Source organism: Eulemur rufifrons, chromosome 20 (genome assembly GCF_041146395.1).
Source record: "Eulemur rufifrons isolate Redbay chromosome 20, OSU_ERuf_1, whole genome shotgun sequence".
NCBI classification, from domain to species: domain Eukaryota; kingdom Metazoa; phylum Chordata; class Mammalia; order Primates; family Lemuridae; genus Eulemur; species Eulemur rufifrons.
Window position 1 is genome coordinate 2592506 of NC_091002.1, and position 24715 is coordinate 2617220.

Consider the following 24715-nt stretch of genomic DNA (forward strand, 5'->3'; position numbering starts at 1 on the left):
AAAAAAAAAACACATAAAGGAGCTCCAATACATCTGGCAGCAGACTTCTCAGTGACAACTTATAGGCCAGGATAGTGGCATGACATATTCAAAGTGCTAAAGGAAAAAAGCCTTAACCCTAGAATATTATTACACCCTGCAAAAATATTCTTCAGACATGGAGGAGAAATAAAGACTTTTCCAGACAAAGATATCTCATCAAAACCAGACCTGTCCTGTAAGAAATGCTAACAAGTTCTTCAATTTGAAAGAGATGGAAGTTCATGAACAATAAGAAATCATCTGAAGGTATAAAACTCACTGATAACAGCACACGAATACAGAATACTCTATTGTATTAATATAATTGCGCTGTATAAATCGCTTGTATCTTGAGTAGGAAGACTAAAAGGCAAACTTATCACAAACAACTACAACAACTTTCTGAGAGACAGCATAAAAAGATATGGATGGAAACAACGAAAAGTTAAAAAGCAATGGGGGGAAGGAGTTAAAGTGTAGAATTTCTTTTAGATTTCTTTTTGCTTATTTGTTTGTTTGTAAGAAGAGCTGTAATATGTTTAAAATAATTGGTTATAAAATGTTTATTACAAGCTTCGTGGTAGCCTCAAGTCAAAAAACCTACAATAGATACACAAAAAATAAAAATCAAGAAATTAAAACACACTACCAGAGAAAATCATTTTTAACAAAGAAAGACAAGAAGAAAGAAAGAAAGAGAGGACCATAAAACAACCAGAAATTAAATAACAACATGGCAGCAGCAAGTCTTACATATCAATAACAACATTTAATGTGAATGGACTAAACTCTCTAATCAAAAGACACAAAGTGGATGCATAGATTAAAAAAATACCAAACTATATGTTGTCTATAAGAAATCAACTTCACCTATAAATATACACATAGACTGAAAATAAAGGGAAAGAAAAAGATATTCCATGCAAATGGAAACCAAAAAAGAGCAGGAGTAGCGATACGTCTATCAGATAAAATAGATTTCAAGACAAAACTTGTAAAAAGAGACAAAGAAGGTCATAATATAATGATAAAAGGGCCAATTCAGCAAGAGGATATAACAATTCTAAATATATAAGCACCCAACACTGGAGCACCCAGATTATCTAAAGCAAGTATTATCAGAGCTAAAGATAGAGATAGACCCCATACAATAATCGTTGGAGACCTCAACACCCCACTTTCAGTACTGGACAGGTCATCTAGACAGAAAATCAACAAAGAAATATTAGATTTAATGTGCACTATAGGCCGGGCGCGGTGGCTCACGCCTGTAATCCTAGCACTCTGGGAGGCCGAGGTGGGTGGATCGTTTGAGCTCAGGAGTTCGAGACCAGCCTGAGCAAAAGCGAGACCCCATCTCTACTAAAAATAGAAAGAAATTATATAGACAGCTAAAAAAATATAGAAAAAATTAGCCGGGCATGGTGGCACATGCCTATAGTCCCAGCTACTCGGGAGGCTGAGACAGGAGGATCCCTTGAGCTCAGGAGTTTGAGGTTGCTGTGAGCTAGGCTGATGCCATGGCACTCACTCTAGCCTGGGCAACAGAGTGAGACTCTGTCTCAAAAAAAAAAAAAAAAAAAAAAATCTGCACTACAGACCAAGTGGACCTAATAGATATTAATAGAACGCTTCATTCAACAGCTGCAGAATGCACGTTCTTCTCCTCAGCCCATGGATAATTCTCAAGGATAGACCATATGTGAGGTCAAAAACCAAGTATCAAAAATTTTTTAAAAAATTGAAATCATATCAAGTATTTTCTCTGACCAAAATGGAATAAAACTAGAAATCAATAACAGGAAGAACATTAGGAACTACAGAAACACAGAAATTAAACAATATGGTCCTGAATGACCAGTGGGTCAATGAAGAGATTAAGAAGCAAACTGAAAAATTTCATGAAACAAATGAAAATGAAAACATAACATATCAAAACCTATGGAATATAGCAAAAGCCATAAGAAAAGAAAAGTTTATAGTAATAAAATGCCTACCTCAGGAAAGTAGAAAAGCTTCAAATAAACAACCTAATGATGCATCTCAAAGAACTAGAAAAACAAGAACAAATCAAACCCAAAATCAGAAGAAAAGAAATAATAAAGATTAGAGCAGAAATAAATGAAACTGAAACAACAATAACAAAAATCCAAAAGATCAATGAAACAAAAACTTGGTTTTTTGAAAAGATAAACAAACTTGACACATCTTTAGCCAGACTAAGAAAAAAAGAGAGAAGATCCAAATAAATAAAATCAGAGATGAAAAAGGAGACATTACAAACAGTACTACAGAAATTCAAAGGAACATTAGGGACTAGTATGAGCAACTATATGCCAACAAATTGGAAAACCTAGAAGAAAGGGATAAATATCTAGAAATCTATAACTTATCGAGATTGAACCAGGAAGAAAGCCAAAACCTGAATAAACCAATAACAATAAGATAGAAGCAAAAATAAAAGGTCTCCCTTCAAAGAAAATCCCAGAATCTGATGCCTTCACTGCAGAATTGTACCAAGCATTCAAAGAAGAATTAATATCAATCCTACTTAAACTATTCCAAAAAATTGAGGAGGAGGGAATATTCCCAAACTCATTCTGCAAGGCCTGTATTACCCTAATACCAAAACAAGACAAAGACACGACAACAAAAAAATAAAAAAAATAAAAAATAAAACTATAGACCAATATTTCTGATGAACACAGATGCAAAAATCCTCAAGAAAATACAAGCAAACCTAATCGAACAACTCATTAAAAAGGTTACTCATCATGATCAAGTGGGATTCATCCCAGAGATGCAAGTATGGTTTAACATACACAAATCAATCAATGTGATACATCGTATCAACAGAACAAAGAACAAAAACCATGTGATCATTTCAATTGATGCCGAAAAAGAATTTGATAAAATTCAACGTCTCTTCATGATAAAAACTCTCAAAAACCTGGGCATAGAAGGAAGTTACCTCAACATGATAAAAGTTATATGGACTCACACAGCAAGTATCATACTGAATGGGGAAAAACTGAAAGCCTTTCCTCTAAGATCTGGAACAAGACAAAGATACCCACTCTCACCACTGGTATTCAACATAGTACAGGAAGTTCTAGGTAGAGCAATCAGGAAAGAGACAGAAATAAAGGCATCCAAATTAGAAAGAAAGAAGTCAAATTATCCTTCTTTGCAGATGATACAATCTTCTATCTAGAGAAACCTAAAGATTTCACCACAAAACTATTAGAACTGATAAACAAATTCAATAAAGTAGGACACAAAATCAATATACAAAAATCAGTAGCATTTCTGTATGCCAACTATAAACAATCCAAAACAGAAAACAAGAAAGCAATCCCATTTACAATAGCTACAAATAAAATAAAATACCTAGGAATAAACTTCACCAAAGAAGTGAAAGACCTCTATAACGAAAACTATAAAACATTGATGAAATAAAATGAAGAGGACACACAAAAATGGAAAGATATTCCATGCTTATTGAATCAGTATTGTTAAAATGTCCATATCACCCAAAGCGATCTACAGATTCAGTGCAATCCCCATCAAAAGACCAATGACATTCTTCACAGAAATAGAAAAAAGAATCCTAAAATTTATATGGAACCACAAAAGACCCCAAATAGCCTAAAGCAAAAGGAACAAAACTGGAGGAATCACATCATCTGACTTCAAATTATACTTCAGAGCTATAGTATGCAAAACAGCATGGTACTGGCATAAAAACAGACACATAGACCAATGGAACAGAATAAAGAACTCAGAAATAAATCCACACAAAAAAGTGAACTTATTTTCAACAAAGTTGCCAAGAACATATAGGGGGGAAAGAACAATCTCTTCAATAAATGGTGCTGGGAAAACTGGATGTCCATATGCAGAAGAATGAAACTAGAACCTTATCTCTTTCCATATACAAAAATCAAATCAAAATGGGTTAAAGACTTAAAACTAAGACCTGAAACTATGAAACTACTAAAAGAAAACACTCAGGAAATGCTTTAGGACACTGGTCTAGGCAATGATTTCTTGGGTAGTAGCCCCAAAGCACAGGCAACCAAAGCAAAATTGGACAAATGGGATCATATTAAGCTAAAATGCTCCTGTACAGCAAAGGAAACAATCAACAAAGCGAAGAGATAACCCACAGAATGGGAGAAAATATTTTCACACTACCCATCTGACAAGGGATCAATGACTAGAATATATAAGGAGCTTCAACAACTCTACAGGAAAAAGTCAAATAATGTGATTAAAAATGGGCAAAGGATCTCAATAGACATTTCTCAAAAGAAGAAGACATACAAATGGTCAACACATACATCAAAAAATGCTCAACATCATTAGTCATCAGAGAAATGCAAATCAAAACTACAATAAGACATCATTTCACCCCGGTAAAATGGTTTTTATCCATGAGACAGGCAATAATGAATGCTGGTGAAGATGTGGAGAAAGGGAAACCCTTGTACATTGTTGGAGGGAATATAAATTAGTGCAACCACCATGGAGAACGGTATGGAGGTTCCTCGAAAAACTGAAAATAGAACCACCCTATGACCCAGCAATCCCACTGCCACGTATGATATCCAAATGATGGGAATTCGTTCTATAGAAGTGATCCCTGCACTCCCACGTTTACTGCAGCACTGTTCACAATAGCCAAGATTTGGAATCAACCCAAGTGTCCATCAGTCGATGAACGGATAAAGACATTGTGGTACATATGCACAATGGAATATTACAGAGCCACAAAGAGGAATGAAATCTTGCCATTTGCAACAACATGGATGGAACTGGAGAACATTATGTTAAGTGAAATAAGCCAAGCACAGAAAGACAAATCTTGCACATTCTCACTCACAGGTGGGAGCTAAATACTAAAAACAACTGAGCTCATGGAGACAGAGAAGGAGGGTTGCCAGAGACTGGGAAGGGTAGCGGGGAGGGAGGAGTAAAGTGGGGATGGTTAATGGGTACAGAAATATAGTAGATAGATTGAGCAATATTTGATAGCACAACAAAGTGACTATTATCAACAATAAGTTAGGGTACACTTTAAAATAACTAAAAGAGTGGACTTGGAATGTTCCTAACACAAAGAAACGATAAATGCCTGAGGTGATGGACACCCTAATTACCCTGATTTGATTAATCCGCATTGTCTGTCTATATCAAAACATCACATATATCCTATAAATACATACAAGTCTTATGTACCCATAATAATTAAAAATAAAGAATTTAAAAAAAACAAAAAGAAAGAAGTAAGAAATAACACATAGGATGAATGAGCAGAGTTACTTGGTCTTCAGTGAAGAACATTTGGGCAGTTTGTTTGTGTGATGCTTTGAACGTTCCCCCAAAACTCGCGTTGAAATTTAAGTGCCACTGGGAGGGCGTGAAGAGGTGGGACCTATAGCAGGTGATGGGGTCGTGAGGGCTGCACTCTCAAGCACGTTCTCATGGGAGTGGGTTTGTCGTTACAGGAGTCGGCCCCTTTCTGTCTCACACACTCGCTTCCTCCCACGCAGCACCCTCGGCCACGTCCTGACGCAGCAAGGAGGCCCTCACCCAACCTTGGACTTCCAGCCTGCAGAACTGTGAGCCAAATAAACCTCTTCTACTGATGAAGTGCCCAGCCTGTGGTATCCTGCTATAGCAGCAGAAGACAGAGACAGCGCGTCCGTGGAGCAGCCCCGGGTTTTACCTCTCGTGTTTCTGGATGAGGTGGGTCAGCTGAGCCGCAGCAGTGCTCAGGAGGCCTTGCACACGGGTCTCTGAGGACTGCAGGTTCTGCACCAGGTACTCTCTGTGGCCAAACCTTTTACTTAGATGATACCTCTTACTGGCCTGGAAAAAGTCCATTAACTCTTCTATATTATCCTGTTTGAAAAAAAATTGAGACAATATGCCTAGTTAAAGTTTAGAGAAAAATCTTTCTAGATACTTAAAATATTACTTTTCCTTTCAGAAGAATATACACAGGAAAAGAAACACTGGGCTTAACACCTTTAACCTCCCTGCCCATAACAAAGGTTTATGAGAAAGTTATATACAAATAAGAAATGAGGGCTTTGAGAAGTGTAGCCTACACCTAGACACTAAAAGGCTGTCAGAGCATCTTTACTGCCCTGGGAAATGGAACATAAATTTCACCCCGTCATCCTCCGGCCATGCACACACTCCCGCTGTGGAGCTCCTGCAAGTGCTGGGCACCAGGACAGGGTGAGCCGAAGCTCCGACGCAAGCCAGCCATCAGCCCCAAGCCCCAGGAGTTCTACACTCAGAGGAGACCACACAGGTGTATGCACAAATCCACAAAATGAACAAAACCCAACCAAACACAGGAGAGTAATAACAACTAGCTTACATCGGGAGTTTTCTCTGCACCTAGCACTGGGCCAGAAGTGTTTCATGCCTCATCTAACTGAACCTAAGGAGAGAATATTATTACTCCCATTTCACAGATGAAGAAACTGGGTCCACATCACACAACTGACAAATGGCTGAGCAGGGATTTGAACCCAGCAACCTAACTTAAGCACAGGGCCTGTGCTCTGACATCTTCATAGGCTGCCTTCAAAAATCCAGCTCTAACCAGTGGACAGCAGTGAGCCCAGCAGCAGCCGTAGCGTCATCCCAGGGATTGGCTTTGTTGCCTTTTTACCCGTTGGTGGAAATACCGTCCATATGATGGGTTACCAAGGGGACCAACGCTTTGTTCAACAAGAAACATATGGCACCAGGGACACCGTCCTTTCCACGTAAAAGCTGTAACACCTCCAGCTCTCAGCACTGAGAACTAGCGCCATCCAGACAGTGAAAGCTGGACGGTCAGTCAGACGCGGCCTAGCATTGCCCTGAGAATTACTGGTGACAGAATCCCTACAACACGGACGTGGCAGCTGTGTCCCTGTTCTCCACAGCACTGGGGCCGTGTGTGCCAGGTGATGTGAGTCTGTTAACACTAAGTCATGCCATGGAGTCTGAACGCCTAGGAACACAACAGAATTCCTACGTTATGTCCTTTCCTTACAGTCTTAGTGGAAAAAACCTAGATCGCAATGGAGAGGCTAGCTCGCTCTCTATGTCCCGGGGCCTTCTGAGAGTGGCTCTCTCTTCCCGAGAGGCTGGCGACAATTACTTGGTTTCCTTCTGGGTTGGCCCTGATAGTCTCAGCCCTCATGTACTGGGCCGGTGCTGGCCGCACGTCCCCAAAGGAGAGGCAGGGGCAGGCTTTGTCTCTGTCAGTGGTTAGGTGAATGCTGAGTCGCGTGGCCTCGACTCGGAGGGCCTGCTCACAGGCGCAGGGGGGCACCCAGGCTCACACCTCCTCCTCATCCCATGTCGTCTTGCACCCCTGCTTTGGCAGTGATGGTAACAGAGGCTGGCTGCAAGCCTCGATTCACCCTGGGTGGATGCAGCTCGTTCTGCTGTGTGTGGAACCTACACTAGTGCAAGTAGGGAATTTCAAAGAGGAAAATTTAACCATCAAGCCAACTTTCTGGAATGATTTTCACTTCTAAAGATAAAACTGAAATAGCAGAGTGACTGCTACATCAGAAAAACACACTGCTCAAGAACCACAGGTTTACATTCGTAAAATGAACACGACACTGCACCGAGGAGCAAACCAACCCCTACAGACTCGAGTGTGCCAGACGATGCCCCAAATCCTCCAGCACCATCCAAAGGTGCCTTGCTGCTGATAAACAGAGACTGGCTCATAGACCAGGAGAGACAGCCTGTCTAATGAATGACATCTGCACTTCTCAAATATTTTATTCACAGTCAAAACAGAAATTCCACAAAGTAAAGTAAGAGTTTGTTGAAATTACCCTTACCCTCAGCTGGGGCAAGCTGTCAGCACCCGTGATAACGCCGGAGACAAACAAAGAAGTGCATTCTTGCAAACCAGTGATGTCACTCTGCACATGTGTGCGTGTGTGCATGTCCCTGTGCTTGTAAAATACTAACACTTCGCGCAGGCCTCCTAAGAAATTCCACAGAAAAGCTGACAGTCTCAGATAAACTATTTTCACTATCACCTAAGAGATTATTCAATCTGGATTAATAACATTCACACTCAAGCTTACACGCAAAAACACACGAATTCATCCAGACATATCTAGACACAGATACTAAACCCTACATGCACATCAATACACACACATATGCATACATTTTTTTTACTGCTATATACATTAAACACGTTATATGTTATGCCAAGCACTAACTTTACATAAATCAGCTCATTAAATCTGCATCACGCCCCTGTGAGTGTGGGTACTCTTTTGTGCCCATCTTACAGGTGAGGAAACTAAGGCTCAGAGAAGTGAGGTAACTTGCTCAAGCTCGCACAGCAGGTGACTGGTAGAATGGGCCAGCCTGAGTTCACAGCCTGTTTGACAAGCCACCATCTGCTCTGCTTACTGGAAACTCACTCACACACCAGGAGGTACAAGGAAGAGAAAGTTAGCTAACAGGTACATGGCACAAAAGGAGAGACAGGACTTAACCCTGAGAGAGAGGAGAAATTTACTGAAACAATTTAGGAAAACTACTCTCCCATCACAGTAAGCCTAACTTGAGGTATTACCTGTATTTTAGAATAATTCTGCAGCAACATTTTAGCTGCCTCTGGCTTCAATTCCCCTTTGAAAATAGCACTTTTTATCTGGGTAAAAAAGATGCTATGCAGTTCGTTTCTCTGGAAAACAGCCAGCTGTCTATGAGCCTTGGCGAAGTCTTCCTCTTGTTGCAAAGCGAGAGACTTCCTCAGGTGCTCCTGCTCCAGGCCGTGGAGGGTCCGCAGAAGGTTGTTGCACTCTGTAGCGGACTGTGGAGAGAAGAGGCAGCATATGAGAGACTAACATGCTGAACACGTATGCACACATGCACGAAATGCAATGTATATGTGCACATGTGCACACACATAATGTGGACATGCACACATACATGTGCATGCACACACATGCACAATAATATGTACATGCACACGGTGTGCACACATATGCAATGTACACATGCAAATGCACACACGTGCAACATGTATGTGCGTGTTGGACACTGCACACACATGCAGTGTGTACACTCATGCATATACATGTGTGCACGCACAGGCAATGTGTGCATGCACACATGTACATTCATGCACAAACACCACATGCACATACACAAGGCACAAGTACATGTGCACCCACACAGTATATGCACATGCACGCAGCAACATACAGTGCACACGTGTGCACACAGATGCACACACCCACGTTCACATAGAACACATACACATATGCACGTGTGCATGCACACACACGCACACACACACAGTCCTAACCTGAGTATGAGAAGCTCCTGAGCCACAGCATATGCTGTTACAACCTGGCCTCCCTGTTATCTTAATGTTTCCCAGAACAATCCCAGAGCAGAAAATTCAGAGGGGTGGAAATATGCAAATCCAACTGCCTGAGAATGGCCTGAATGGAAATCTTAAACATCAGAGGCTCCTGCTGTTAGGCCCACAAGATAATTGCCATTATCTTTCATTCTCTCTTCATTGAAGAGAAAAATGCCAGCAATCAGGCCGAGTGGATATCCTCTGGGTAAAAGACAGGCAGAAGGAGAGTTAAGAAACGGCCACGTGGACGCCTGCGTATCACGTGGCCCTGTTTGAGGAAAGGACGGAAACTCGCCTCTACTGAGCTCCTGACTCAGCCACGCCCCATCCCACCCCGCTGCTCTAAACTCCGTGCGGGCAGCAGAATTCTAGAAGTGACCCCAAGATTCCCAGCCCCTGGTATACATGTCCTGTAAACTCCTGTCCTTTGAGTGTGAATGTAAATTTAATTGTGATGGGATAATCACTCCTGTGATGAGGTTTACGGCCAAGGTGAGGGTGTCTTGGTGTAACTAAGGTCCCTAATCAGTTGCCTTTGAGGTAAACAAACGGAGCCCATCCCGGTGGGCCTGACTTCATCAGTGAGTCCTTCAAAGAGGGACTGGGCTCTTCCTGAAGAGGCAGACCCACTCCTGCTGGCCTCAAAGAAACAAACGGCCATGTTTTTAACTGTCCGTGGAGAGAGGAAGCTTCTAGGAGCTGAGAGACTCAGACCTACACCCACAAGGACGTGAAAGCTGCAGACAGCCCGTGCAGCTTGGTCAGGACCCCCAGCGCCAGAGGAGGACAGGGCCCAGCTGAGACCTTCATTGCAAGCTGGTGACACCCAGAGCAGAGGTCCCAGTGACGCTGTGCCCCGACGCCTGACCACAGGAACTGAGATAAGAGGTCACTAAATGTTGGTGACCTGTTACCACCAACAGAAAACCAACACCCTCCACTTTCCAGGGCAAGAAACACAAGCTCAGAGAAGTTAAGGGCCTTTCCCAAATTCCCCCCGGGGCTCAGGAGGGAAGGAAAGGTGCTGAAAGCAAATCTTCAGGCCCCAAGCTCTGAAACCACACAGGGGGTGGACAGCGCAGCACGCTGGTGGAGCAGGGCCGGGCAAGGTGCTCACAGACAGGAGGCGGGGCACAGCCATCCCAGATGGCCGGCAGCCCTGGCCATGAGAGGCGGGAGGGCGTGGGACCGCGCCTGGCCGCGCCTGGCAGGCAGTCGGGCTGTGAAGCAGACAGGAAGGGCCGCAGCTCCTCCAGGCTAAGGAAGATGGGACGTTCTATAACCGCCCTGAGTTCCCTGGGCTCAGTAAACGGTGTCCGCAGCTCCCCCGTTTCCCAAGTCACAGCCCTGCTCACCTCCCTTCCCATTGCCACCAAAAGCCCATGGAGGTGACAGGCTCATCTTTGTCTTTTTCTGTCTTTCCAGCGCCTTTCACGTACTTTTCAATTCTTTTAGAATCTGGGCCAGAAAAAGGAAGGATTATTTATTTAGAGCCCCCCCAAGAAATCTAATGGCCAACACATGACAGCCCCTGTCCACAGGTGCTCACAGCAAAGCCCGTGGATAAGAAGAGCAGCGGCCACAGGGCTAGACGTGAGGGACGTCCCTGTGCCTCCCCCGGCCCAGCCAGGACCCATCCCAATGTCCATGGTTTGCCTGTGCCACCAAATAACAACTCAGCATTTTTGAAAAGCTGATTAATAAAAAAAGGATTGGATTAGACCTTCTGAGTCACTCTAGTGCAGAGAAATGGTATTCACAGCTGACTTGATCTAAATCAAAGAATGCAATTCACCAGCAACCATGAGGGTGACAGGACCCTGACTGTGGGCACTGCAGAGGCATTCTGCCATGAGTGACTAGCTGGTGCCCAGTGAGGTCGGTTCCTCCATCAAAGTGACCTTCCTTTTTGACAGTATAGAATCTGACAAGTCCCAAACCTCAATTTATTTTAACTAATAGAAATGAAAAATGGGGTAAAATCTATTTAGCTTCTCACAGCTAAGACAAAAAGCACATACACACACACACACATCCTAAAATAAAATTTTCTGTCCTTGTTTAGAATTATGTCTCTGCTGAAGAATAAGGTATGAGGAAATGATATATTTGTGCCATTGTGAAACACCCTCTCAAATAAATTTAGATGGGACCCCTCTGCCCACTTTTTTCCTAAGGGGAGTTCAGACACTTGCAGAAATATGTTCAACCCCTAAACCAGTTCAACCTCCTGTGGCACAGATGGGAAAACTCAGCCGCAAGGCAGGGGATGCCCACCCCCAGGCCTGCCAAGCAGGGACGGTCATGCATGGAAACAAGTGAGGTGGCCTGGTGTGGGAGGCACTAGGGAGTACTGGGGACTGTGGCAAAGCATAGGGTAATCCCTGCCTGCGGGCAGCCACTATTCAGTCCACCAAAGGATATGCAGGAATATGGGTCTAACATGGCCAAAGCTTCCCATTTTTTAAGTGAAGCTGGAAATTTGGCTTTTTTTATACAGTAAGTTTTATATTTTAAATATTGTCAACAAATGTACATTCACTCACCTCCAACTCCCTAGTGAACTTTCCAATTAAAAGGGACTTTTCAGGGGAAATAACGCATGTGTACACTCTGGCTCCAAACACCTAGAAAAGCAACTTGTCCCATGGAGGGAGTTGGGGACCCAGAACTTAGGGGAGGGTACCTGAATTCCAGTTTGAGAAGCATAAGGCTTGGCAGGCTGTCGGGAGTAACTGCTATGCACAGTGTTGACTCTGCACCATCAAAAACGTGAGATCATGCTCAGGAAATTATGATTGTACTAAATTATACTCCCTCTACTCAATTTAGCAAGACAGGCAAATTGTAAAACTGCTTTATAAAAATAAATTCCAGAAATGGTTAAAATGTAAGACTTCTTGCACTTAAGGAATCTTTTCCTTTAAGACAAAGATTCACAAAGGGGTTATGAAGCCTCAGGCAGTACAGAGCAGGATTCGGCCTGGCCTCCTCTTCTTCAAGTAGCTGGGAAATGGCTGGGCACAGAGGGAGGACACAGCCTTGAAGTGCCAGCGATTGGTTGCAGGGAGCTGGGTCGCAAGGCACTTGCCCTCTGGACCTCAGTTTTCCCACCTCCAGGTAGAAGAATTGCACATATTCTACACCACGGGCTCCGTTAAAGATAACATTGGATTACCGCGGTTAGTGCTCCCACAGGGCTGACACTGTGCCAGGCAGTGACTGCAGTACTACACAAGCATCCACTTATTCTTGCAACAGCCCTCTAAGCAGGCACCATTATCCTCCCTATTTTAAGGTTGTGGAACTAGACCAGGGTGACTGAGCAATGTGACTTCCAGAAGAACACAGTGAGGCTCCAACCCCAAGCAACCCGCTCTTTGTGTCTATACCCTCACTGCTCTCCCTGGGGCCTCACGACGGAGAAACGCTGGGAAATGGCAGGGAATTACACAGGTGTCTGAATACGGACAAATCCCATCTCTACGCTGATGCCAGTCAGCTCTCCGTATCCGTGGGCTCCACATCTGTGGATTCGACATCCAAGGATCACAAATATTTGGGAAACAAATGGATGGTTGCGTCTGTACTAAACATGTACATACTTTTTTTCTTGTCATTATTCCTTAAACAAAACAGTACAACAATTATTTACATAGCATTTACATTGTGTTAGGTATTTTAAGCAATCTAGAGATGATTTAACGTACACAGAAGGATGTGTGTAGGTTATATGCAAATACTACAAATTTTATTTCAGGAACTTGAGCACCTGCATATTTTTGGTATCCAAGGAGCGGGGGAGGAGTCCTAGAGCCAATCCCCTGCGGGTTCTGAGGGATGACTGCACTGGAATTCCTGACTTCACTCAAAAAAGCTGATACTGCTCATCTTGCTTTTCTTTTTAAAAACTAATTCTTGATGGAATAATACATGCAAAATATTTTCATGTATTTTATCTCAAGATGACTACGATATATTACAGATGATTATGATGCAGTCTAGAGTCCTATAAAATGGAGTGGCTTGCACAGACTGGAGGGGAGCTAGTTCTATTAGCTTTTATAGCTCAGATACTATTTTTGGAAGCAGATTGGCTCAAACAAGGCAACCTGTCTCTGGACAGAGTGACCTAGGAGATTCACAGCGATGATGCCTGCTCACTGACGCCAGCCAGCAGCTGTGGGGGGGAGGCGGGGGAGCGGCTGCAGAAAAGCCCTGGGGAGGGCGAGTTGGGAGGCCCGGGGAGGGCTGCAGAGCCATGCGTCCTTCACGCCTCTGCATAGAAAAGCATTGCCCCGGGCAGTCTTTTGGCAGCAAAAGCATTGGAAACATTTGAGATGCCCCAAAGGATAGGATGGGTTCACGTGGTACCCACAAGGGCTGCAACCTGCGACTGCTAGAGGGGCAGAGGGGGCAGTGTGGCCCCGCAGTCACGGCACGCCCCCTGGGAGCGTCTGGGCCCCACCTGCCGTCCTCGGGCAGGTGAACTTCTCTGCATCTCAGTTCCCTCACCTGTACAATGGGAACCTCTCAGTCCTACCTCACTGAGTTGGTGTGAACATTTATCGGCTCCACATAATGTGCTTAGCACAATGCCTGACCCACAGTGGATGCTAAGAAGGAGCTGTTATTACACACCATATTTGTCAGGAGTATTTAATAAAACCAGAAAATGCTTATGCTGTGATGTAAATAAAAATAAGCAAGATATGCAATTACACGAACTGCATACGCCTTATTCATAAAAAGACATATACAGCAAAAGGCCGAGGTGTACCCCGGAATCTGAGGGCCAGGGGGAAGCTGCGCACACCTGCGCGCAGGGCCAGCACACAGCAGGAACTCGGGAACCGGCCGAATGACGCCCCTCTGCCACCGAGTGGTGAAATGGGCTTCACTAGTTGTTTTTCAGGGCTTTTCCTTTTAGGCTTTGGCACTGGAATCAGCACACTTTTCTGTAAAGGGCCAGATAAATATTTTAGACTTTGTAGGCCACCTTAGGTCTTTGTCACATATTCTTTGGTTTTTGTTTGTTTGTTTTTTACAACCTTTAAAAATGTAAAACCAATTCTCAACTAGGGGGCTATCCCAAGGTAGGAACAGGCTCAGGGGTGCTCATTGGCTGACCACCACCTCTGAATATGTTCTAAGCCTCCCTTATTGAACACGTATTATTTTTACAGGACAAAAATGATAAATTTAGGAAAGAAGAGAAAAAGAGAGACAATAGGGTCCTTTAGGGGCTGAATCACTGAAGAGTCTATTCAATGCACTCTTCCCGAGGGGACACATGCACTCTGATATCACAGCCCTCTGTAAGGCCCTCCGCGGACAGCTCAGCCATGAATGAAGCCTTTCTACTCTCGCTCTGACCTCTCCTGACACTGTAAACATATCTCTATTATAACATAGCTGAATGATGTCTCATTTTTTATATCTTTCATAGACTTTAAATTCTTGAATGCAAGAACCATGTCTCATTGTTCTCTGTACCTTCCCTGCCTAGCCCAGTGCCTGAGAGACAATAAGTACCCAATAAATGCTTTTTAAATCAATCTGGATGGAGGGGTGGGTGGGTGGATGGATGGGGAGATGGATAGTTGAATGGGGAGATGGATGGTGTCACGGATGGATGGATGGGCAGGCGGCTGGACAGATGGGCAGGCGGGTGGATGGATGGACAAGTGGGTGGATGGATGGATGGGAAGACAGATGGTCAGATGGGTGACGGGTGGATGGATGGGCAGGCGGGTGGATGGATGGACAGGTGGATGGATGGGCAGGTGGGTGGATAGATGGACAGGCGGGTGGATGGATGGATGGGGAGACGGATGGTTGGATGCATGACAGATGGATGGATGGGCAGGCGGGCGGATGGATGGACAGGTGGATGGATGGGCAGGCGGGTGGATGGATGGACAGGCGGGTGGATGGATAGACAGGCGGGTGGATGGATGGATGGGGAGATGGATGGTCGGATGGGTGATGGGTGGATGGATGGGCAGGTGGGTGGATGGATGGACAGGCAGGTGGAGGGATGGACAGGCGGGTGGATGGATGGGCAGGCGGGTGGATGGATGATGGACAGGCGGGTGGATGGATAAATGACAAAGCCCTGAGAGGAAGGGGAGAGGCGAGGAAGGCGCACTTGCCTTTCAGAGCTGCCTTACCCTTTCACTAGCACGCTTCAGCAACTCTTCTGCTTCCTCTATGGCCACCATCTCCCTCTGGTACTGGTTTTCTGTCTTCTTTCTTGTTTCGAGGTCACATTCAGCCATCAATGCCACCATCTTCCGATCATACTCCTCTTGTATTTCATTTTCCAGCAACAGAAACTGCTTTTTGAAAACAGCACCCATCCTCCTCTCCACCTGGGGTGAGAGGTGGCCACTGCTGGTGAGATTTTTCAGTAGAAGAGCAATGATATCCTTGCTGATTTGGGCTCGACAGGCCTCCAGGTCTGCATCTGCTCGATTCAGGGTTGCAATCTCCAACCTGGGAAACACAGAAGTCAAAAGAATTTCATTACACGGAATTGCAACAGAAAACAAAGTTTCCTCAAAGCTCAGGGGTTTAAAATTATTTGTAGGTATGGCCTTGCTTTCTTCCTTTTTTCCTCCTTCCCTTTTTGTCCTCCCTCTCTTTTTTTCCTCCCTGCCTTCTGCTCCATGCAGTGATTGAAGGCCAGTCACTAAATTAGCATATCCTTATTTAATAAATCTGTAAGGTTTGAACAATGAGGACTATAACTAATATAAGACATGGTCTCTGTCAACAAGTGACAAGTCAACAGTAACAAGGAGACCAACGTAAAAAAAAATGGATAGCTAATATATTTGAACAATTTAAAAATAAAGTTTGTTTTACTTTTTTTCCAATTAAAAATCAATTTATGGACATGACAACTCAATCTAATGATAACTAAATCCCATCCTATCCTAGATGGGATCCCAGAGCAGAAAAAGGACGTTAGATTATGAACTACAGAAATCTGAATAAAGCCTGGACTTTAGTTAATAACGATGTATCCATATTGGTTTGTTAATTGTAAGAAATGTAAGATACTAACAGAAGTTAATGACAGGGGAAACTGGGTGTACGATATATGAGAACTCTGCCTTGTCTTCTCAAGTCTTCTGTACATTTAAATCTGCTCTAAAAATAAAGTCTTCTTGAAAAATATTTATGAGATACTTCACAGGGTCACAGTGTTCTGAAACTTGATTGCGGTGGTGGCTGCACAACTGTATACACTTAGTGACACATCACACTGCACTCTTAAAATGGGTGACATTTTATGGTATATTACTTATCCCTCTATAAAGCTGGAAAAAGATACACAGGGAAAAATTATGTTCATGATAGAAAATATGGAAAATAAAGACAAATAGAAAAAGACTTCATTCACTGTGAGCTGGTCATTCAATGAGGCCCAGTGGCTCAAGCTATAATCCCAGCACTCTGAGAGGCCCAGGTGGGAGGATGGCTTGGGGCCAGAAGTTCGAGACCAGCCTGAGCAACATAGTAAGGCCCCATCTCTACAAAAATATTTAAAAATTAGCTGGGAGTGGTGGCACGTGCCTGTAGTCCCAGCTACTCAGGAGGCTGACACCAAAAGTTTGAGGTGAGTTATGAGCTACTGCACTCCAGCCTGGGTGATAGAGCAAGACCCTGTCTCAAAAAAAAAACCAAAGAAAAGAAAAAACCAATGCAGGCATTATTTTGTTATATTTTCTTCCAAGTTTTTCTATGTATATTTTTTCCATAAATACAAACTACTTTCATAGATACAAGTACAATTTTATCCCCTTTTTTTCAATTGACATTGCTACCAGCATCTTCCAGTGGTATTTAAAAACTAAACACATCCTTTATAATGTTTTCAAAATATTTCACCATGTCATGCACCATCATTGAATTAACTATTCTGTTGTTGCACATTAGGGTTACTTGCAAATTTCAAAATCCAAAATAACCCTGAAACTGCTGAAAGCTCAGCTTTCTGCAGAGCTCTTGATGCTCACAGTCATTTTCTCAGTACAGTTTCCCACAAAGGAATCACTGGGTCAAATGTCAGCAACATTTTTAAACCTCTTGGGACATCCTGCCAAATTGCTTTCCAGAAGAGTTCCCCAGCGATACATTCAGATCCTTACTTGATACCCCACCCTCTACAATGTCAAAAAATCCTTGACAATTCGACAGGAAAAAAAAATGGCAGGTGATTATAAAAATATGTGTTTTAAGAAAACTATTGTAAAATTTTCAAGCACGACTCCCACATGACCCAGCTTCAAAAATTGTCAATATTTATCACTCTTGCTTTTATCTACTGCCTTTAATGTGCATTTGAGCGTTTTCAAGAAAATCTCAGATTTGGCATTTCACCTGTCAACACGTCAGCATGCATCTTTAACTGCCAAGGAGCTAGATAGGTAAGCAGAGAGACAGATAGACGTGTACGTGTCTAGCTACCTACCAATCTATTTACATGTATACATGTGTCTATTTTACCTAATCTTGCCGCTGAAGAGTGGCAAAATATACTACCCCCCAAATGTGCTATTCTGGCATACTGACTCTTTTAAGTTAAAGGCAAAAACCAATCAACCAGCCAGCAGGTATAAGAAGATCACTCTGACCTTCACGCTGTTTCTTAAAAGCAGACGGACAAAATTCCCACGCAAAAGATGCCTTTGCTATACTAGGAGGAAACCAACATTCTCATCACCGAGGAAGGGAAACTGAGACCAAGAGAATTCTGTACAAACAGACCTTGTTAAGATAATTACCTTGCAGGAGCCTTACCACATAATTTAGCTGCTTTCTCACAACTTGCTATTGTTTGTCCGGTTCGGTATATAACTGTTCAACTCTAACTGCTTTTCTGGGTCTTCATTTCCTCGCAAGAACTCTGGTGTCACATAAATCGTATGTTAAACTCACCTGCTTTTCTCCTTGAATCTATCTTATGTCAATTTAATTCTCATGCCCAGCCTGGGACCCTAAGAGGCTGGTGGTACAGTCTGACTCCCTATACTGCCATTAGTGTATTTAAAATATTTAAAATAAAACCAATACTCAAACTACCTCAAGTGTCTCAAAAATGTCTTTTTACACCTAAAAGTTTAATTCAAGAACCAAACAAAATACCATGATGTCAGCTAAGTTCACTTTAACCTATAACGTCCTGGCCTTCCATTTTTTCTTCCGTGGCATGGATTTGTTGGAGAAACCAGGCCATGCATCCTGCAGAACGTCCCACGTTCTGGACTTGGCTGATGGCTTCCGCAAAATGTCACTGTCCCTCTCTCTACCTCCTTCCTGTATTTCCTGTACACTAGTAATTAGATCTAAGGTCTTGATTAGTCAATTTGTTTTCCAATTTTTTTGAGTTTTTTTAATTGAAATAAAATATACAATTTACCATCTTCACTGCTTTTAAATGTACAGTTCAGTGGTAATAAATACATTTATATGCCTTTTTTCCCCTTCATTCTCCCTTCCTCCTCCCCTTCCTGGCCTCTGGTTACCACCAATCTACTCCACCTTCATGAGATCCACGTTTTTAGCACCCACGTATGAGTGAGAACATGCAGTATTTGTCTTTCTGTGCTTGGCTTATTTCACCGAACGTAGCCTCCAGTTCCATCCATGTTGCTGCAAATGACAGGGTTTCACTCTTTTTTATGGCTAATGATACGTCATTATGTATATATATATATAGCACTTTATCTACTCATCTGTGCATGGGTACTTAGATTGATTCCATGTTTTGGCCATTGTGAAGATTGCTACAATAACCATGGGAGTGTAGATATCTTTTTGATTTCCTTTCTTTTGGACATAAACCCAGTAGTGGAATTGCTGGATCACAGGGTAGTTCTGTTTTTAGTTTTCTGAAGGGCATCTACACAGTTCTCCACAGTAGCTGCATAAATGGTCCTCTGTGCTTCCTGCGGGTTCGTACTATGGGGAAATGCTAAGATGGACTCATAAGCTCAAGTGGCACCAACATGATCCCTGTATCACAATGTTTCCTACCAACCTTTCACCTAACCCTTACAGCACCCATTTCTAATTGTTACCCGAATACATGATTTCATTGGTGTTTAAAAAATGTACATTTTTTATCATATCTTCTGCATTTTTTAAGCTGAGATTCTTCAAAAATAAAAACTGTCATCAAAAAATCAGATATTCTGACATAAAGTGCATAAATAGGAGAGATGTTTGATTCTTTCCTTTGTATTTTATCAGTTTTCTAATTAAAGAGTTGGTATCATAGCAACCTCTAATGGTAACAAATGAGTTTGGATTGGTTCGTTTATTGGCTTGTTTTGTTTTGTTTTAGTATGAGGGCAGAAGGTTAACAAAACTTTTCTCAACTCCCTGAGAATCTGAGCTTTGGTTAATTCTTACCCAGAAACCTCATGAGAGGAAGATCATCAAATATGTTACCAGGCAATATGGCTTATGGTAAAAATGATGCCTGATTGGCAAACTATATGTGGACAGCAGAGACTTATAAATAAACCATAAATGCCTACTAGGGATGCCATACTTTGCACTTCCCTAAGGGAGGTAACTCTCGGAACTGGGCATGTCCCTTGCAAGCAATGCCTGTGAGTTGTTACAAGAGATATTGGCACCTGTGGGCTTGGAAGCTGTAAGCCAGGAAGATTCCTACATCTGTCTGGTGTAGACTACATCTCCTTGCACCAGAGCTCTGTCACCTGGGAAGAAAAAACACTGCATTGTGACCTGTGATGAAGACACCCACAGGAGAAGAGTACCTAACACTGTCCTCACAGCAAGCTGTGTCGCAGCCCTCAAACCTTCAGAGCAGATGGGGCCAGGTGTGGCCTGTAGGAGTCTCTTCAGTCTAAACGTTTAGCTGAACCTGGAGCGCCCCCTGCCTCTGCATGGTACCCCTATGAAATTGCAGATTTTTATATATTTGGTGGGTTTGGATCCACTGTAGTCATTCTTTTTCATGGAAAAATTTTGCCATCTTAGATCAAAATGGCACTTGTGTCCTTTGGACACAACCCAATTAGTCTAGTTTTAAACAGCTCATTCCACGCACTTCTTTCATTTTCTCAACAAAGACTTATCAAACTTATGCCTGTGCAAGCTTTGCAGGTTACAAAGCAAAAAAGAAACACAAGAGGTGCTTCAAGGCAGTGTGTGCATGGTTAAATGTCAAATGAACTAAACAATGTTGTGCAAGTTCAAAAAACAAAAGTACTTCTTCTCTACTCTGAGACAGACAAAGTACAGGGTGTCCCCAAAGTCGCCATACATAGGGAAAACGGGAAATTGTAGCTAATATTTACAAAATATTCATTACAAAATTTTTCCTTTGTATGGAGACTTTTGGGACACCCTGTAGATTTCACAACTTTAATGAAGCCTTATTTTGTAGGCAGAATAATGCCCCCCAAGACGTCCACATTCTAATCCCCCCAGAATCTGTGAACACATTGGGTTTCACGGCCAGGGGGAATTAAGGTAGCTCGTCAGCTGACTTGAGCTGGAGAGCTCCAGAGCAAGGGTCTGTCAGACTGCAAGAGGAGTCAGAGAAGGCGCGTGACGAAGGAAGTGGAGCCAGGTGTGATGACAGCAGCTTTGAGGACGGAGGAAGGGTCCTGAGCTGGTGAATGTCGGCAGCCTCAAGAAGCTGGGAAAGGCAAGAACTGGGTTTCCCCTACAGCTGACGCTGTTTTAATTGATGCCTAATAGATACACATATTTTCAGAGTACACGTGACAATTTAATACATTCATATAATGCATAAAGATCAAATCTGGGTAATTGGGATATCCATCACCTTAAATATTTGTCTTTACGTTTGAAAAATTAGAATGAATTTTCTAGCTATCACCCTACTGATCTATCTAGAGCTGATGTCTTGATTATTGCCAAATGAGACCCATTTTGGATTTTGACCTCCAGACCTATAAGATATTTGTGTTGCTTTAAGCCATCCAGTCTGTGGTCATTTGTTTCAGCTGAATAGGAACCAATACACCTTCACCTGACTACTCCATCCATCATTCATTGGCTAATTTATTAAGTTATACAAGAAAACGTGTCGCTCGTGAGGGGAACTGCAGGTGCTTTACAGGTGCTTTATCAGCGCTTTGCTGTCAAACCACTTACCAGCTGAGGGACACGAGTACAGGACTTAGTTTCCTCACACAAGCATAATGAGGGCCGCCCTCCTAGACTGCGGTTCAGGCTTAAAGGAGATAAGAAATATGAAACGCAGAGCATAGTCCGGCATTTAGAAATAACTGCAGTTTCCTCACTCTCCCAGAGGACAGGCTACTAAAACAGGGTCAGTGCCCCCGGCTCACCCTCTCCAGTTGCCTGGGACGACAGGAAAGACAATCCCATAGGCACTTTCTGTTGTAACAGTTTTAACATTACTCACTATGAATAAACTGTCAAAAGTGGCAATGATGAAAACTGTCGGGGTGTTCCAACACCACAAAACAAAAACCAAAAATGTCCTTTTAAATTGATTAAAATAACACACTGCTAATAAAACTAACTTGCATCTGTTAATTTCCCAAATACCTGCAGGAGAGGAAAATAAATATTAAGAATTCATCATTTACATACAAGATTGGGTCGACTGGAGAAGAGGTAAATTTCCATTGCCCCCATGGCATTTTAAATTATTCAGACAACAATGAAATACACATATTTTTCCATTCCCCAAAGTTCCCTAATGACTCCACAAAATAGAGACATTCTGAGTTACATATGCAGAGCTCTGATTCTTAAACAGAACTACTTCCAGCAACTTCGATAGCTTGGCAAAGTTTGCAGGATTCACCCACTGCTTTCCCAGCGAACATTCATTTTTTTTCAGGTCACGAAAGTGTCAATATATGCTTGGACCCATTTTGCTATGTATACAAACTGTACAAGTGATAGTCCTCTTGTAAGTGACCAACTTCACACAGGAGTTTAGAACCATGTTCAGCACCTAGGAAGCACTTAATAAATGCAAGCCATTCCAACTTATGCAGAGCCCGGCCCATGCGCACATCTTTCTAAGAGAAACAGTACTGCTTAAACTATCTAAGCACTGATTAATACTTTGATTAGCTACTGATGATGAAAAAAGAGAGAGAATAACATTAGTAACCTTTTTCTTATTTATTTCATATAAAATTAATCAAGTGCTCACCAAATGGCAAGCAAGGGGTCAGAACCAAATAGGATAGAATTTGATATACAAGGCAGTAAGTGTTCTGAATGTAAAAGAGGACTCATTAATCAACATGAAAGATAATTAAGTCAGAAGGAAAACTAAATAGCCATGGCCAGTTTTTACAATATTAAGCTGGCATCTTTAAGGTAGCTGGTGTACACATAACAGACCCCCAAACCAATGCACTCTTATCGAAACTGGAATTTTCCTCCTCAGAAGCTAATTTCGATGGGCTCATAATACTGCAAGATTCTGTCCTGGGACCTGAAATCATGTTTATATGCTGTCGATTTGAGGGCATGGACTACAAAAGTTTGGGTGGAAAATACATCCTGAGTATCTTCACTGTCCAACTTGTCATCATAAGTTAAATCAGTAAAAACTGTCACCATGTATGAGTGAAATATCAGTAAGACTCGTGATAAAGCATCACGTTTTAGTTTGGTATAAACTTCGACTGTAGGGTACAAGAGGCCAGCAATTTGCACCTTTCCTCACTGACGTTTTTCCTCTTAAAGATTTCTAGGTTTAGAAGTCAGATTGGGCCTCCCCTCTCCAGGCCTTGCGCTCCCCCTAAAGGGAGTACAGATGTGGACAGATGCCCCAGCTCCTCCCTTCCTGCGGTTTCCACATCAGGGCCCCCTCCACTTACGGGCCAGCCCCCGGCAGGACAGTCAGCTCTGAACAGGCAAGAAGAAGCCAGACTTCCTCTCTCGGCTTCAAATCCTCCCTGCGCTTCCACAGGTCCCTTCTACGCACACACCAACCACGTTTCCCGGAGCTGGTGTTTCACGGCATCCGGAAACATGGACCTGGGAGTCCTATCAACACGACTTCTAATTTCAGCTTCACTGCCTAAGAACCGAGTGAGCTCAGGCGAGTCAGTAACATCTCTGAGCCTAGTTTCCCTGTTGGTTAAGTGAGAATATTATCACCCACACCAAATTAGGGTCACCGAGATGATTAATAATAGTGATCATATGATCAGGCTTTGTTGTAATAGCTTTACATACAGTAAGCTATTTAATACAACAATCTTATCAGGTAGGTCAGTGGTCCCCAACCTTTTTGGCACCAGGAAGGGCTACATGCAAAACAAGCCTTCCACAGACGGGGGTGGGGGGAGGGGGGTGATGGCCCCAGATGACACCATTCACAGTGCAAACCTCTCTGCCAACGACAATCTGCACTTGCGGCCGCTCCCCAGCACCTGCAACCCAGCTCCAGCCCAGATCATCAGGCACCAGACTCTCGCAAGGAGCGCAGCCTAGATCCCCCACTTGTGCAGTCCACAGTAGGGTTCACGCTCCTGTGAGAATCCTGTGCAAGAGGTGGAGCCTACGTGGTGATGCCAGTGATGGGGAGCGGCCACAAGGGAAGCCTCGCTCACCAGCTGGCCCGCCTGCCCGCCGCCCACCTCCCGCCACACAGGCCCTGCCCCCAACAGGCCGGTCTACGGCACTGGTCCGAGGCCCCAAGCGTTGGGGACTGCTGAGGTAGATGATTAACTTCTTTTTTAGAGGTGAAGAAACTGAGGCACAGAAAAATTAAAATGCCTTGTTGAAAGTCACATAACTACTAAATGGCAGAGTTGGGATTTGAACCCATGACATGGGACTACAGAGTCCTTGCTCTACCCTCTGCCCTACTGCCTCAAAACAGCATGCACAAAGCACTGAGTCCAGTGCCTGGCACAAAACAGATGCTGGAAAGTGTTCTTCTCATTGCTGCTGTTGTCATGTCTGTCATAGTCTTCCTTGATATCATTCTTTATAGAAAAGAAACGAAGACTCAGGGAAAACAAAACAAACACATGGATGGATGGGTGGAGGAAGGAAGAAAGGACGCAGGGAAGGAGGTAAGGGTAAAAAGATAGCTGGGTGGGTAGATGGATGGATAGATGGATGGATAAATGGATGAACTGATGAGTGGGTGTACAGATGGGCAGACAGATGGGTAGGTGGATGAATGAGTGGGTGGGTGCATAAGAAGGATGGAGGGTGAATGGGTGTGTGGATGGATGGGCGGAAGGATGAATGATG

General features: G+C 43.2%; 1 protein-coding gene across 1 annotated transcript in view; it reads right to left on the reverse strand.

The window, feature by feature from the left end:
* The window catches only part of EVC2 (EvC ciliary complex subunit 2), a 128466-nt gene that overhangs the window by 48033 nt on the left and 55718 nt on the right, over window positions 1-24715 (reverse strand). Inside the window, exons 10-12 of the mRNA XM_069495558.1 lie at window positions 15616-15940; window positions 8645-8884; window positions 5753-5928 (exon numbers count right to left, since the gene is read on the reverse strand). Of these exons, the coding sequence (XP_069351659.1) occupies window positions 5753-5928; window positions 8645-8884; window positions 15616-15940 (741 nt within the window). The remainder of the gene's footprint in view (window positions 1-5752; window positions 5929-8644; window positions 8885-15615; window positions 15941-24715) is intronic.